Source organism: Panthera tigris, chromosome F2 (genome assembly GCF_018350195.1).
Source record: "Panthera tigris isolate Pti1 chromosome F2, P.tigris_Pti1_mat1.1, whole genome shotgun sequence".
Taxonomy (NCBI): Eukaryota; Metazoa; Chordata; class Mammalia; order Carnivora; family Felidae; genus Panthera; species Panthera tigris.
The window spans coordinates 1,142,313-1,158,760 of NC_056676.1; the positions used below are offsets into that span (position 1 = coordinate 1,142,313).

At 40.7% G+C, this 16,448-nt stretch overlaps 1 protein-coding gene and 1 pseudogene across 3 annotated transcripts in view; one reads left to right on the plus strand and one right to left on the minus strand.

Annotated features, from left to right (window-relative positions):
* PRKDC (protein kinase, DNA-activated, catalytic subunit) overlaps positions 1-16,448 on the minus strand; it is a 214,760-nt gene that overhangs the window by 19,896 nt on the left and 178,416 nt on the right. For 2 of the 3 annotated variants that reach the window (XM_007085581.3, XM_042972680.1), the window contains 5 exons: positions 14,297-14,471; positions 12,682-12,872; positions 11,718-11,898; positions 10,745-10,905; positions 3,538-3,749 (listed from right to left, as the gene is read on the minus strand). In XM_007085581.3, coding sequence (XP_007085643.2) covers positions 3,538-3,749; positions 10,745-10,905; positions 11,718-11,898; positions 12,682-12,872; positions 14,297-14,471 — 920 coding nt within the window. Of the gene's footprint in view, positions 1-3,537; positions 3,750-10,744; positions 10,906-11,717; positions 11,899-12,681; positions 12,873-14,296; positions 14,472-16,448 lie in introns of those variants that run through there. The other variant, XM_042972681.1, reaches the window with a different exon arrangement.
* LOC122235135 lies at positions 7,118-8,461 on the plus strand (annotated as a pseudogene).

Genomic DNA, 16,448 nt, shown 5'->3' on the forward strand with positions numbered 1-16,448 from the left:
TTTTTTAAATTTACATCCAAATTAGTTAGCATATAGTGCCAACAATGATTTCAGGAGTAGATTTCTTAATGCCCCTTACCCATTTAGCCCATCCACCCTCCCACAACCCCTCCAGTAACCCTCTGTTTGTTCTCCATATTTAAGAGTCTCTTATGTTTTGTCCCCCTCCCTGTTTTTATATTAGTTTTGCTTCCCTTGCCTTATGTTCATCTGTTTTGCATCTTAAAGTCCTCATGTGAGTGAAGTCATGTGATATGTCTTTTGCTGAGTAATTTCGCTTAGCATAATACCCACTAATTCCATCCATGTAGTTGCAAATGGCAAGATTTCATTCATTTTGATTGCCGAGTAATACTCCAGTGTATATATACACCACATCTTCTTTATCCATTCATCCATCGATGGACATCTGGGCTCTTTCCATGCTTTGGCTATTGTTGACAGAGCTTCTATAAACATGGGGGTGCACCTGCCCCTTCGAAACAGCACACCTGTATCCCTTGGATAAATATATAGTAGTGCAATTGCTGGGTCATAGGATAGTTCTATTTTTAATTTTTTGAGGAACCAACATACTGTTTTCCAGAGTTGGCTGCACCAATTTGCATTCCCACCAACAAAGGAAAAGAGATCCTCTTTCTCCGCATCTTCCTTGCCAGCATCTGTTGTTGCCTGAGTTGTTCATGTTAGCCATTCTGACAGGTGTGAGGTGGTATCTCATTGTGGTTTTGATGTGTATTTCCCTGATGATGAGTGATGTTGAGCATTTTTTCATGTGTCAGTTGGCCATCTGGATGTTTTCTTTGGAGAAGTGTCTATTCACGTCTTTCGCCCATTTCTGCACTGGATTATTTGTTTTTTGAGTGTTGAGTCTGAAAAGTTCTTTATAGATTTTGGATACTAACCCTTTATCTGGTACGTCATTCGCAAATATCTTCTCCCATTCTGTCGGCTGCCTTTTAGTTTTGCTGATTGTTTCCTTCACTGAGCAGAAGCTTTTTTTGTTGACGAGGTCCCAGTATTTCATTTTTGCTTTTGTTTCCCTTGCCTCTGGAGATGTGTTGAGTAAGATGTTGCTGCGGCCAAGATCAAAGAGGTTTTAGCCTGCTTTCTCCTCGAGGATTTTGATGGCTTCCTGTCTTACATTGATGTGTTTCATCCATTTTGAGTTTACTTTTGTGTCTGGTGTGAGAAAGTGGTCCAGGTTCATTCTTCTGCATGTCGCTGTCCAGTTCTCCCAGCACCACTTGCTGAAGAGACTGTCTTTATTCCATTGGATATTCTTTCCTGCTTTGTCAAAGATTAGTTGGACATACGTTTGTGGGTCCATTTCTGGGTTCTCTATTCTGTCCCATTGATCTGAGTGTCTGTTTTTGTGCCAAGAAGTGAGGTTCTTAGATAAGGTAAAAGCAAATATCCTTGCCAATGATGCTGACATTTTGATGCACATAATTTGATACATATAGTTTCTGAAGTTATATTATAAAAGAAAAGGCCACATTCTTTTTAAAAAAAAATTTTTTTTTTTTAACGTTTTATTTATTTTTGAGACAGGGAGAGACAGAGCATGAACGGGGGAGGGGCAGAGAGAAAGGGAGACGCAGAATCGGAAGCAGGCTCCAGGCTCCGAGCCATCAGCCCAGAGCCCGACGCAGGGCTCGAACTCACGGACCGCGAGATCATGACCTGAGCTGAAGTCGGCTGCTTAACTGACTGAGCCACCCAGGCGCCCCGAAAAGGCCACATTCTCAACACACTTTCAAACCTTTCTCTTTTCTTTCTTTCAAAAAAAAAATGAATCATGTTGCAGTAGACTGCGCTGAGAGACAGGCAGGGGGTTGGTAGGCAGGGCACCAGCAGTGGCAAATGGGATATGCACAGCCAACCCATCCACAAATCATGACAAAAGCTGTATCTTACTCGTCTTCTCAGAAACAAACACTCTAAATAATGAAACAAATGAGGTCATGACAAAAAAAAAAGCTCGTAACAGAGAATATCAACTAGAACACCATTCCTTTTCCAAGTTTTCCTGTAAAAGTAATACACTATTGCTAGTTACATCAACAGTCTCCACTTACAACTCAAATGGAAAAATGAAAAGGACGACACTTCAGGCAGTCTACTGAATCTTCGAATTAAAGAATAATTTCAGTAACTGATTTCAAAAAGTATCTCATCCAGTCTCAACCAACAAATTACTGTCAACTATTACTATTATAAGGACAGAATGTCTCATGAATAAAATTCTAAGATGAAGCATATTTTATTTTTTTAAGTTTATTTATTTTGAGAGACAGTGTATGTACATGCACAGGAGGGGTAGAGAGAGAGAGAGACAGAGTCCCAAACAGGCTCTGAATTATTGTTGCAGAGCCCAATGCAGGGCTTGAACTCATGAAACGTGAGATTAGACCCGAGCTGAAATCAAGAGTCGGATGCTTAACTGACTGAGCCAGCTAAGGTACCCCAAAGATGAAATTTATTTTAAAAAAGGAAAGGGGCACCTGGGTGGCTGAGTTGGTTAGGTGTCCGACTTTGGCTCAGGTCATGATCTCACAGTTCATGGGTTCAAGCCCTGTGTCAGGCTCAGTGCAGACAGCTCAGAGCCTGAAGCCTGCTTCAGATTCTGTGTCTCCCACTCTCTCTGTCCTACCCCACTGACGCTCTGTCTCCCTCTCTCTCAAAAATAAATAAACATTAAAAGAAAGGAATTTGGGGGCACCTGGCTGACTCAGTCAGTAGAGCATACGACTGTGCATTGTAAATTTGAGCCCCACGCTGGGCATAGAGTGCACTTAAAAATTAAAAAAGGAAAGAGGGACACCTGAGTGGCTCAGTTGGTTAAGCTTCTGACTCTTGATTTTGGGTCAGGTCATGATCCCATGGGTTCATGAGTTTAACCCCACACTGGGTTCTACTTTGACAACGTGGAGCCTGCTTGAGATTCTCTCTCTCCCTCTCTCTGCCACCCCACCACCTCTACCCCTGACTCAAGCACGCTGTCTCTCAAAAGAAATAAATAAAATTTGGGGCGCCTGGGTGGCTCAGTCGGTTAAGTGTCTGACTTCGGCTCAGGTCATGATCCCACAGTTTGTGGGTTCGAGCCCCTCATCGGGCTCTGTGTTCACAGCTCAGAGCCTGGAGCCTGCTTCAGATTCTGTGTCTCCCTCTCTCTCTGCCCCTCCCCATTCATGCTCTGTCTCTGTCTCTCAAAAATAAATAAATATTGAAAAAAAAATTAAAAAAAACAGAAAAAGGAAAGAAATTCTATAACAACATACCAGGAGTAGGTACATTCAACAAATAGATGTCTAAGATTTTCTATTCTCCAAGGATGGCTCTAATTAATTTGAAGACAAACATAAGCTTCCACGTGTTTTTTTTTTTTTTTTTTTTTTTTTTTTTTTTTTACATAAGCTGTACACCCAAGATCAAGAGTCACATGCTCCACTGACTGAGCCAGCTAGGAGGCCCCCACGTGTTTGCTTTTACCATACACTTTTTAAAATAACCTATCATATTTAACCAACCCACCTTGCCACAAACTCCTTATTCTTATGACCAGCAGAAGTATCTTTGAAGGAATAGCTTTCACTACTTATTATAAATGGGTAGATAATCGCCTGTGGATAGTTATCAGCAATTTCTTCCACAGTGTGCTGGACAGCAACAGCTTCCTCTTTGTCCAGTAAGGCCACCATATGGCTGATCCAGCCAATGAACTGCCAGCAAGGAATGGAAGACATCTAAAACACAGAGAAGTGTAACTTAATGATGAATAAAATATTTAACAGTTTTATTATAAAAGTATTATGTGTTCATATAAAAAAATATATATCTATATACAGAAGTATAAAAACAGGCATAAGTCTAAAACAAAACATCTTCTCTCCCTCAGTCCTCTCAGTTCTTATTCCAGTGAGGCAACCATTCCACTGTTTAGGATGTTTTGCCTGCAAGTGCACCCATATTCTTTCTTTACTTGAATGGAATCAGACTCCATATACTGTCTGACAGAGATTCACCCCATTCCTTTTAACAGCTATATAGTATTCCATTTTGCTTAACTACTGCTATATAATCAATTTTTACGTTATTTTCCAAGTTTTTCTATTATAGATAATGCTATAATGGAAATCCCTACACGTTTATCACTTGTGCTATGTGTGCCCACTGGATAAATTCCTACAGGTAAAACTACTGTGTGAACATTAATAATTGTAAAAAACGTTGCTAGATTTCCCTCCAAAAAGATTTTTCAAATTTTCATTTTTAAAAGTGTAATGAAAACTCCTATAACTCAATACCAAAAACCCAAATAATCTGATTAAAAAATGGGCAGCACAGCTCAGAAAACCGAGACTCTCCCCCTAAGGTCAGAAACACGACAGGGATGTCCACTCTCACCACTGTTGTTCAACATAGTCCTGGATGTCCTAGCCTCAGCAATCGGACAACAAAAAGAAATAAAAAAGCATACAAATTGGCAAACTTTCATTCTTTGACAAAGAATGTCAAAGACAAAGACATACAAAGCATACAAAGCAGACATACAAAGCAGACAAAGCACACAAAGACAAACTTTCATTCTTGACAGAGAAGTCAAACTTTCATTCTTTGCAGATGACATGATACTCTATGTGGAAAACCCGAAAGACTCCACCAAAAAACTACTAGAACTCATCCATGATTCAGCAAGTCACAGGATATAAAATCAATGCATAGAAATCGGTTGCATTTCTACACACCAATAATGAAGCAGCGGAAAGAATTGATCCCATTTACAATTGCACCAAAAAACTGTAAGATACCTAGGAATAAACCTAACCAAAGAGGTAAAAGAGCTGTATGCTGAAAACTATAGAAAGCTTATGAAAAAAACTGAAGAAGACAAAAAGAAATGGAACAGCATTCCATGCTCATAGATTGGAAGAAGAAATATTGTTAAAATGTCTATACTACCCAAAGCAATCTATATATTCAGTGCAATCCCTATCAAAGTAACACCAGCATTTTTCACAGAGCTAGAACAAACAACCCTAAAATTTGTATGGAGCCAGAAAAGACCCTTAATAGCCCAAGTAATGTTGAAGAAGAAAAGCAGAGTGGGAAGCATTACAATTCCAGACTTTAAGCTGTACTGCAAAGTTTTAATCATCAAGACAATATGGTAGCAGCACAAAAACAGACACATAGATCAATGGAACAGAACAGAGAATGCAGAAATGGCCCACAAACGAATGACCAACTAATCTTAGACAAAGCAGGAAAGAATCTCCAATGGAAAAAAGGCAGTCTCTTCAGCAAACAGTGCTGAAAACTGGGCAGTGACATGCAGAAGAATGAACTTGGACCACTTTCTTACACCATTCACAAAAATAAATTCAAAATGGATGAAAGACCTAAATGTGAGACAGGAAACCATCAAAATCCTAGAGGAGAACACAGGCAGCAACCTTTTTGACTTCAGCTACAGCAACTTCTTACTAGACACATCTCCAGCAGCAAGGGAAACAAAAGCAAAAATGAACTATTGGGACCTCATCAAGATAAAAAGCTTTTGCAAAACAAAGGAAACAATCAACAAAAATAAAAGGCAAGAAATGGGAGAAGATATTTGCAAATGACATATTAGATAAAGGGATTAGTATCCCAAAATCTACAAACAACTTATCAAACTCACCCCCCCCCCCGCCAAAAAAAACAATCCAGTGCAGAAATGGGCAAAAAGCATGAATAGACACTTAGCCAAAGAAGACACCCAAATGGCTAACAGACACATAAAAAGATGCTCAACAATACTCATCACCAGAGAAATACAAATCAAAACCACAATGAGATTCCACCCCACTCCTGTCAGAATGGCTAAAATTAACAACTCAGGAAACAACAGCTTTTGGCAGGATGTAGAGAAAGGGGAACTGTTTTGCACTACTGGTGGGAATGCAAACTGGTGCAGCCACGCGGGAAAACAATATCGAGATTCCTCAAAAAATTAAAAATAGAACTACACTATGACTCAGCAATTGCACTACTAGGTATTTTTCCAAAGGATACAAAAATGCTGATTCAAAGGGGCACATGCACCCCAATGTTTATAGCAGCACTATCAACAATGGACAAATTATGGAAAAAGCCCAAATGTTCACTGACTGATGAATGGATAAAGATGTGGTATATGTATAAAATGGAATATTACTTGGGATCAAAATGGCGATGAGATCTTGCCATTTGCAACAATGTGGATGGAACTAGAGTGTATTATGCTGAGCGAAATATGTTGGAGAAACAAATATCACAGGATTTCACTCATGTGGAATTAAAAAAAAACAAAACATGAGAGTATGGGAAGGGAAGTAAAAAACAGATAAAAACAAAGTGGGAGGCAAACCATAAGAAACTAAATACAGACAACAAACTGAGGGTTGCTGGAGGGGTGGTGGGTGAGGGGATAGGGTAAATGGGCAATGGGCATTAAGGACGGCATTTGTTGGGATGAACACTGGGTATTATATTTAAGTCATGAATCACTGGGTTATTCCCCTGAAACCACTACAACTGTATGTGAACTAACTTGAATTTAAATAAATACATCTTTAAAAATGGGCAGGAGAGCTGAATAGATATTTTTCCAAAGAAAACATACAGATGATCAACAGACACATGAAAAGATGTTCAACATCACTAATCATCAGGGAAACGGAAATCAAAACCACAATGAAATCTCACCTCACTAGCTAGTCAGAATAGCTAGTATCAAAAAAACAAGAAACAAGTGTTGGCGAGGATGTAGAAAAAAGGGAACCCTCCTGCATGTTGGTGGGAATGTAAATTCCGCTATGTAAATTTGGTGGGAATGTAAATTTCCACTATGGAAAACAGTAGGGAGGTCCTCAAAAAGTTAAAATTAGAAATACCACACAATCCAGTAGTTCTACTTGTAGGATATTAACTCAAAGAAAACAAAACACTAATTCAAAACGATATCTGCACCCTCATGTTTACTGCAGCATTATTTACAATAGCTAAAATACAGAAGCAACCCAAGTGTCCCCTGATAGATGAATGGATAATGGAGATGTGATATATGCATTTAATGGGTTATCACTCAGCCATGAAGAATGAATTCTCACCATTTGCAACAACAAAGATGAACCCAGTGGGTATAAAGCTAAGTGAAGTAAGCCAGACAAAGATTTTACTTACATGATTTTTACTTATACGTGGAATCTAAAAAACAACATAAATGAACAAACAAAAAACAGAAACAGACTCATAAATACAGAGAACTAGTGGTTGCCAAAGGGCAGAGGTGTGGCAGGATGAGCAAAACAGTCGAAGGAGATTAAGAGGTACAAATTTCCAGTTATAAAATGAGATCCCCAGCCCCGTGCGGCCCACTCTGGATGCCTGCCCCTCACTGACCCGAGTCCGAGGACGTGGTGAACCAGGTTATCAAGTGCAAGACTGCAGCTGCCTGGGAGGCAGAAAAGCCTCTGTCTATAGCAGACGTAGAGGTGTCACCCCCCAAAGGCTCATGAAGTTCAAATTAAGATTATCACCACTGCAGTTGGCCACACCAATGCCTACGAGTGGGGCTGATCCTTAGGGGAGCTTTCCAGGGATCTTGGGACACGAACGTGCTGCAATCGTGGAAAGTGTTGGCAAAGGAGTGATGAAGCTGAAGGCCGATGATACTGTCATCCCACTGACATCGCACAGTGTGGAGAATGCAAATTTTGTCTAAACCCTAAAACAAACCTTTGTCAGAAGACAAGAGTTACTCAAGGAAAAGGATTAATGCCAGGTGCTACTAGCCGATTTACTTGCAAAGGAAAGACAACTTTACATTACATGGGAACCAGCAAGTTTTCTGAAAATACAGTTGTGGCTGGTATCTCTGTTACTAAAATGGACCCTTCGACAACTTTGGATGACGTCTGCCTTCTGAGTTGTGGCATTTCAACTGGTTATAGTGCTGCTATGAACAGTGCCATCTTGGCCTAGGAGGAGTTGGATCGGCGGTTATCGTGGGATTCACAAGGGCCAAGGAGTCAAGACCCCCAGGACTTCGGGAAACCCATCCAAGAAGTGTTCACTGAAATGACTGGCAGAGGAGTGAACTATGCCTTCGGGTGTACTGGTAACCCGGAAGTCACAAGAGCAGCACTGGAGGCGTGCCACACAGGTTGGGGCATCGGCGTAGCAGTTGGAGTAGCTGCTTCGGGTGAAGAAATCGCCACTCACCCATTTCAGCTGGTAAGAGGCTGCACGTGGAAAGGCACTGCCTTTGGAAGATGGAAGGGTGTGGAAAGTGCCCCAAAGTTGGTGTGAATATATGTCCAAAAAGGTAAAAGTTGATGAATTTGTGACTCACAATTTGTCGTTTGACCAAATTAACAAAGCCTTTGAACCGATAGATGCAGAAAAGAGCATTCAAACTATTGTAAAGCTTTAATATTTATTTTTTTTAATGTTTACTTACTTTTGAGAGAGAGACAGAGCATAGCGGGGGAGGGGCAGAGAGAGAGGGAGACACAGAACCTGGGGCAGGCTCCAGGCTCTGAGCTGTCAGCACAGAGACTGACCCAGGGCTCGAACTCTCGAACCGTGAGATCACGACCTGAGCCGAAGTCGGATGCTTAACTGACTGAGCCACCCAGGCACCCCAAACTGTTGTAAAGCTTTAAATTCAACAGAGAAAAATACATCCATCCTTGCACTTAAGTCTGCTGGTCCAGCTGGAACAGCAAGACAAGCAGGGAGAAGCTCTTCCAAGTTTAGTCTCTTAGACCTTCTCTACTCCTACTTCTAGAGTAACCTACTCTGGGGACCACTATGTTGTATATAATTCATAAATCTCTAATCAAGGACAAAGCTAATATAGTCATGAATTTATTTTCTGAACTCTCTTTTACATGAACAATTGCTAGCTCATTAAGGAATATTCTAACATAATAAAAGTAATTTCTTCATATGTGAAATAAATGAGTATGTCATGGGATAGTAAAGTATAGCATAGGGAATACAGTCAATAATACTGTAATAACACTGTATAGTGACATACGGGAATTACACTTATCGTGATAAGCACTGAATAATGCACAGAATTATTGAATCATTATACTGTATGCCTAAAACTAATATCACATTGTTATGTCAACTTAAACTTCAATTAAAAAAAATGGATTAGATTGACTAGTTTCCAAAATCTTTTCCAATTCTGGAGACAATCAGTTTTTTAAATTTATTGTCAATTTGAGAGGTGAAAAATACCTAATTTTAATTTTCACATTTCATTATTAGTGAGGGTACACAGTCTGTTTATTTTCCTTACATATTTAATCATACATGTGTTTCCTCTGACAATTTTCTACTGTCTATTTATTTTATAGAGGCAGACATCAGCTCTTTTTTTGTTTGTTCCCCTGGATAGAAGTGTTGATTATTTTCCTTTATAGCTTCTGGTTTTTGTATAGCTTCACTCCAAGGCCATTTTTAAATTTGCTCATGTTCCCCACCGCCCCTGCCCCCGCCCCATGCTTTTTACTGTGCTAGTTTTAAGATAAAATCTGATGCACTTGGAATGTTGGTGTAAGAGTGAACTTGTCAAGCTTCCTCCTTTCAACTATTAAATGAGGAAAGAGCAAAGTGTGTGGGGATAAAAGGCATCAGTCCATATAGCCACAGGGAGTGCTCAATAACGGTTAGCTCCTCATCCCTGGTGCCATAACAACATTGACTGAACATTCCATTTATTTCCTCACAAATTTGAAATGCTATTTTTATCATATGTAAATAAAATATTATTTTGGAAAAACTAAAATCATAACTTATTTAATGATTTCTTCATTTGTCTTTAAGGAAAACACATACACATATATATACACTACATTTCTGAAGTTACTTTCATCTCCTTTTTAGGATCTTTTGGAAAAATCCCTACTCTTCCACAACCAGAAGAGGGTCAGAGGGTGTAGTATAAAGCCCTGCCAGGCACGGAGTCTCCACAGCTCAGATACCAGCATTGTTTAAAAATACACGATGTAAAGCTAATAGAGTACTATGCTACCCTTTTTAAACTATCATATTATTAACTCAAAGCCTGGCCCTATTTTCTAGTTAAACATCTAGAAAAGTCATTGAGGAGTCTTTCAGATGGCCCCTATGACAGGAAGGCAGCAGGCTGATGCAGACCTGTGGGGGAGGCCTTCATGGGACACACGAATGGTGAGCAGACCGTGTGGGGGAGTGCCCGCGCACCTGGTTGTTCGCCGCATGCTCAGAGGACTCAGAATCCTGTGAACACGGTGCTGCCAGAAGGCACTACGGTCACGGGGGTGGGAAGCCAGCTGAAATGTACTCCCTCTCCCTGAGATAAATAATAAACTGAGCATAAGGCACCAACAGATGTTCCAGACTACAGCTTACTCGTTATGGGCAGCAAATTGTGTTCCAGAAAGTTCCTGCCTCTGTCCCAAACATAACTCCTCCTCTTCCTGGGGTCCTTGTTCAGACACAGTGTTCTTATCAACACCCACAAAGGAAAACTGGTAAATGTGAACACTCTTTTATATAGCTGTATACAACTTTAAGTTCTATGTTTTTGGAATGTAGTAAAATTCAGTCTGGCTAGGAAAAAGTGTAACTTGTGCACCACACATACTAACGTGTTTAAATATAAACAGAAACATGTCTTCACGTACTCTAAAGTTGTCTTCACCAGAATTCAAATACTAACCTCTTTTGTCATTAGGCTCAGGGTCTCCTCAGGATATAGCTCTATAATCTGCAGCAGTCTGGGAAACTTCAGCCTGGCTTCACTGGAATGCAATTTTAAAGCTTTCAACATTTTGTCCACCACAAGGGCTGGATACATCTGCAGTTCTACAGACTCAATAACTACCAAGGACAGGAGAGAAGAAAAAATGGTCAATATATCCACTTATATAAACTGTAAAATTTAACAAATGACTATATTTCCCTTTTTAGTTTATATTTTGTATTATGTCACTGTTCTCTTTTTCACACGTATTTAGATCAACCAACACCAGACGTAGTTTTGGGCCATATGTGAAAGCATCCATCTTGAACCTGACTCTTCTGTTAGATCATGCATTCTGCATGAAGTGCAGTTTGCTTCCTGGGCTGGGTGGGAAAACAGGGCAGCTTCTGGTCACTGAATTTATTTCAGGAGCAAGAGGCAGGCCACGTAGCCAATATGACCAAAGCAACAAGCAAAATGTAGAAAGTATAAACTAAACAAACGGAAAGAAAAATGATAGCTAGACTCTGTGTTGTCTGAAGATGTCACTGCCTCTTAAAAAGACAAGACCTTGGGGCACCTGGGTGGCTCAGTTTAACGTTCGACCTTGGTTCAGGTCATGATCTCAAGGCCTGTGGGTTTGAGCCCCACGTCAGGCTCTCTGCTGTCAGCGCAGAACCCACTTCAGATCCTCTGTCCCCCTCTTTCTCTGCCCCTCCCCCACTCGTGTGTGTGTGTGTGTGTGTGTGTGTGTGTGTGTGTGTGCGCGCGCGCGCGCGCGCGCACTCTCTCAAAAATAAATCAACATGAAATAAAGGGCAAGACTTTTCTCAGAATAACTGTCACTTAAAAACAAACAAGCAAACTGGAAACCTAAAATATCCACAAAAGTCTTAAGACTGGTTAACACAGTGTGACAAACTAAATGGCTTTTCCTTCTGTGATTCACCTGAGGCACTCTCCTCCTCCTTGCGAAGCTGCTGGTCACAGAAATCCACCAGTGTCATGTAAGCCTCTGTCATGCTGGCTATAAGCCCCTGGCCCTTGATGGAAGGCTGGGCCTCCTCTTCAGCTGTCCGTACGGCCTCAGAAAGGTGATGGAATGCTCTCTGGTATAGACCTGCAATCACCTAGAATTCACAGAGGTCTCAGAAAACCTGTGAGTACGGCTGAAGTTTTCTTGAAGAATCCTACTTTCTACTTGTGATGATACAGAAAGATTACTTGTGATCACAGAAAGCTGGTTAAATGGAAAAGGGAGTTTGTCTGCCCTGATTGTGAAACAGTAAGTGATTCCAGTACGATCCTCAGTACTTCTAAAAATCAGATGGTCCACTAATCATGCAGAACTGGCACCAAAGGTCACTGGGGGTCATATGGCCTGTCCGAAGAAGAGACAGAAGATGGTGCTTTAACCTCGCCACCCTGCACAGATATTGCTAACACTGTGGAGGAAGAAGGCAAGGCTAACAACTGAAGTGAGATGGGCACAGTGAGATGAGAAGCTGCTAACTATGGAAAATAAAAATTCATTTTAAAAAAGCTAAGCAAAGCAGACACTACATAAAAAAGGGCAGAAAAGCCTGGTTTGCCCCACAAGCTAGTGGGATGTCTGAATGGCGGCTGGTGGTGAAATTTCATTAAAAAAATCCATGGAAGAACTGTTCCATTCAATCTGACACAAATTTCTGATTTTTAATACTAAAACAGTCTGTATTGTTCAAATAAACAGGAAACACATGGAGTATGTCAGTTTTCCACATAAGAAACTTGGCTGTGCATAACTGTCAAATATATTTCCAAACACAAAGCAATCATCATTCTTCATTATTTCTTTCATGTAGCTAGAAGGCTGCACATTATAGACACACAACACACAAACATAACAAGCTCACTCTTCTTGTGTTCATTACCTTGTCTGTATTCTCTGAACCGGATCCAGAAAGGTCCAAGATTCTTCTAGCCTTGCTTTCCTCGATTTCAGCAAGGCAGGTTGGTTCCCTGCTGAGAGCATCAGCTATGATTCTGTAAGTTGTACCCAAGAGAATGTTCTGGTCATGGAAAGCCAGAACATTTTTGCTTAAGTAACTTGATATGCTCTCACCTGTTGGATTAAAAACATACAACACACATGATTTTCTCAGAAATAAATGAATGCCATAAATTAAAAAAAAAAGATATTCATAGCGTACAAAAGTTGTTTTCTATTAAAAAAGTAAAATAAATCTTGAAAGGATAAGAAACTGACTTCAAACATTGGTTAGGGAATTTCTTGAATTCACATTAATGAAAAATGTTCTTTGTTAGCAGTGGCTGTATCAACGCCTACAGAAGCTAAGCAATTAAAACGCTGAATAAACTTTTATTCAAGTACCATCGTTCTGCATTTTGTCAAAGCACCAAATTCTCTAATCATGCAGAACTGGCACCAAATTCTCTTATAAAGAAAATGGCTCTTTTTAATGTGATTTGTGCATGTATCTTAATAGCCCAGAGTACATTTTTAAGTTGATAATGTGGCCTATAGCTGATAACACCACAGATGCTACTACATTCAAAGGTCTAGTTCTATGTCTTACTGTGTGGTTCTAGGAAAGGAACTTATTAGCCCTGGTCAAGCCTGCAGCTTGCACAGGTGTGAGAAGGGACGCAAGCAAAAGAGAAAGGGCCGTCACCTAGCAAGTCCCGTCAACTACACTGCCATGTTCATCTGTCCATGAAAATTCTCTGCCAGATTTCCCTCAGATACATAATCAAAATTACTGGCCCTGTTATTTCACAAGACTGTTACAAACCACCGCCATACTAGGACACTAGAACTGGGTCATTATTATGAGCACTAATGTTTTCTCAGGATCAGCAAACTCCTCCTCCTCTCCCCTATTCCCCCCACCAAAAAACCCTAAAAATATTTAAGCAATCATAAGGGTGATGTTCTAACCCTGATCAAATGGAAGTCCTGTTTCCCCTATTTGCATTTTGACTGAGACCGATATCTGATATAATACCCTGTCCTATTGAAGAGTCAGATCTGGGAATAGGATCGTAAACACTGTCAATAACAGTGCCATGTACCCTTGGACACAGGGCAGCAGAGCAGGTGGAGCGGATCCAAAACTCTCAGAGAAAAAGGTTTTCTCCCCTCAGCCTTAAAGGCTATGTTATTATAAAAAGAGAAGAGCTGAGAGAAAAAAAGGCAGTTCATGTTCAACTTTTTACAAGGCAATTCTTATAAGTAAATGAGGTTTTCAAAATAATTAAGCTATTAGATTCATAATTTGCATAAGTATTAAAGAAAAAAAATTTAATTTCAATTTTATTTGATCGATAAAGAAATAAAATCTCCAAATACCACATTCAGTAGCATTACTAAGATAAAAACTACCTTGGCTCCAAAGAGTAAAACTATCACAAGATTTAATTCGCAAATATAAGATAAAGCGGCAAAAGAAGAGTTCTCATAGACACAGAGACGTAAGATAAAACAGTGCTGCTGCACGTATTTAGGTAGGAAGAGCATCCTGGTACCCAGCAAGGAGACTGTTTTCAGCGCCGTGAGGACCTGCTCGGGGCAGCTCTGGGCCCGGCTCCGGCTGTGGCTGAGCCGGGAGTAGCTGTGCACCCACTTCACCTGCCAGCCATCTCTTGTTTTGGAGTCTCTATGCAGCTCCTTCAGTAGCTTCATGGCAAGTGAGAAATTGTGCTACAGAAGAGAGAAAGAGCTACGATGACATACAGGTGGTAACTTAGAAATAAAACTATTTAACATGAGTTTTTAACTGGCCTGCTTTCCTTTTTGCATGACACAACTCACCTTAGAGCAGCGAACCCCTCCTCCACTTAAATTATGTAGATGTGTTCTTATTTATCGTGGGGATAGATTCACATTTAAAGTGTACAATTCTGTGTCTCTTAGTATATTCACAAAGTTGGGCGACCATCACCACTATCCAGTTCCAGAACGTCTGATCAACTCAAAAAGAAACCCTTTGTCCGTGAGCATTTGCTCCCCATTCCCCCTGGCCGTGGCCAAACCACTAATCTACTTTCTGTCTCTGTGGATTTACCTATTCTGGACATTTCATGTCCGTGAAATCAGAAAACATGTGGTGATTTTTACCTGTCTCCTTTCACTTAGCATAGTATTTCCTGGGTTCATCCATGTTACCGTTTGCATCAGTACTCTACTCCTTCACATGGCTGAATAACATTCTACTGCATGAATACAACACAGTTTATTTACCCATTCATCTACCAACAGATTCTTGGGCTGTTTACACCTTTTGGCTATCTTGAATACAGATACATACAGATTTCTGTGTGGACACACACTCTCTTTTCTCCTGGGAGTGGAACTGCTGGGTCACATGCTAACTCTACGTTTAACTTTTCAAGGAACTGTCAGACTGTTCTCCACAGCAGCCGCACCATTTCACGCTGTCATCAGCGTATGAGGGTTCCAATTTCTCCACATCTTCACCAACGCTTGTTACTGTCTCTTTGGTTACAGTGGGTGTGAAGTGGTGTCTTGTGTGGTTTTGATTTGCATTTTCCTGATAACTAATAATGTTGAACATCTTCTCATGTGCTTGTTGACCATCTGTGGATCTACTTTGGAGAAATGTCGATTTAGATCCTTTGCCCTTCTTTTTGTTGGGTTGTTTGAGTTTTTGTTGTTCAGTTATAAAGAGTTCGTTAGGTGTTCTGCATAGTGGATCCACAGCAAATATATGATTTCCCAGTATTTTCTCACATTATAGCAGTTGTCTCATCACTCTTTGTAGTGTGTTATTTACGGCACAGGAGTTTTTAAATTTTGGTGTATAAATGTTGGTTGTCGTGTGGACGTCTTTTGAATCTTCCCTATCAAGGTTCAAAGACATTTTCCTCAAACTGGTGCCTTCGTAATTACCCCCCTTCCAACTGCAAAGGCTAAAATTCCGAGGCATCCTCAGCTGCACCTTCTCCATCATTCCCAGCGTCTCTGGGCTTCTTTCTATCGCTAACAGAGCATCTCGCACGCTGTCTGCGTTCCCACCACCACCTCCCTACATTGAGACTTCACAGTCTCTCTGCCTTTTCCCCGAGCAGCCAATCTTCCAAACAACTTCTGACGTAGTCAACATGTTCAGAGCAGACTTCAATTCCCAGTTTCTCACCTCCATGATTTTGTTTGAATTCATCTTGTATCTATAACATCTTTCTCTTTTCTTCACGTGCAAACCCCGCTGTTTCCATAAAGCCTTGCCCAAATGCCTCCTTCTCCAGGAAGCCCTCTTACCAGGCAGAATCTCTCTTGTTCCCTGGGCTCTCCTAGCATGGTGACCTCTCTTTTCTTTGCCCACCTTGAACTTTTGTTGGGTCGAAGTGCAGCTCTTGTTCTCTCGCCAGACAGTGATCACGGAGAGGAGGAACAGTAGCCTTTACCCAGACATTGCTGGGTACAGTTTCTGAGCCGCACCGTGCTACTCATCACTACTCACAACTTCCTCCCCACCAAATTCCTAACCTCAAATCACCCCATTATGACCACAAACCCAGTCTATTCACCAAACTCCTGTTATGTCTGCTTTATAATCTTAAGACCTCTGGTAACTTTACCTGCCTTCTTTCTGCTTCCACTTCCTTCCATGTGCAATTAAGCCAGCCACCACTTTCTTAGCAAGATCATCAGCCGTTG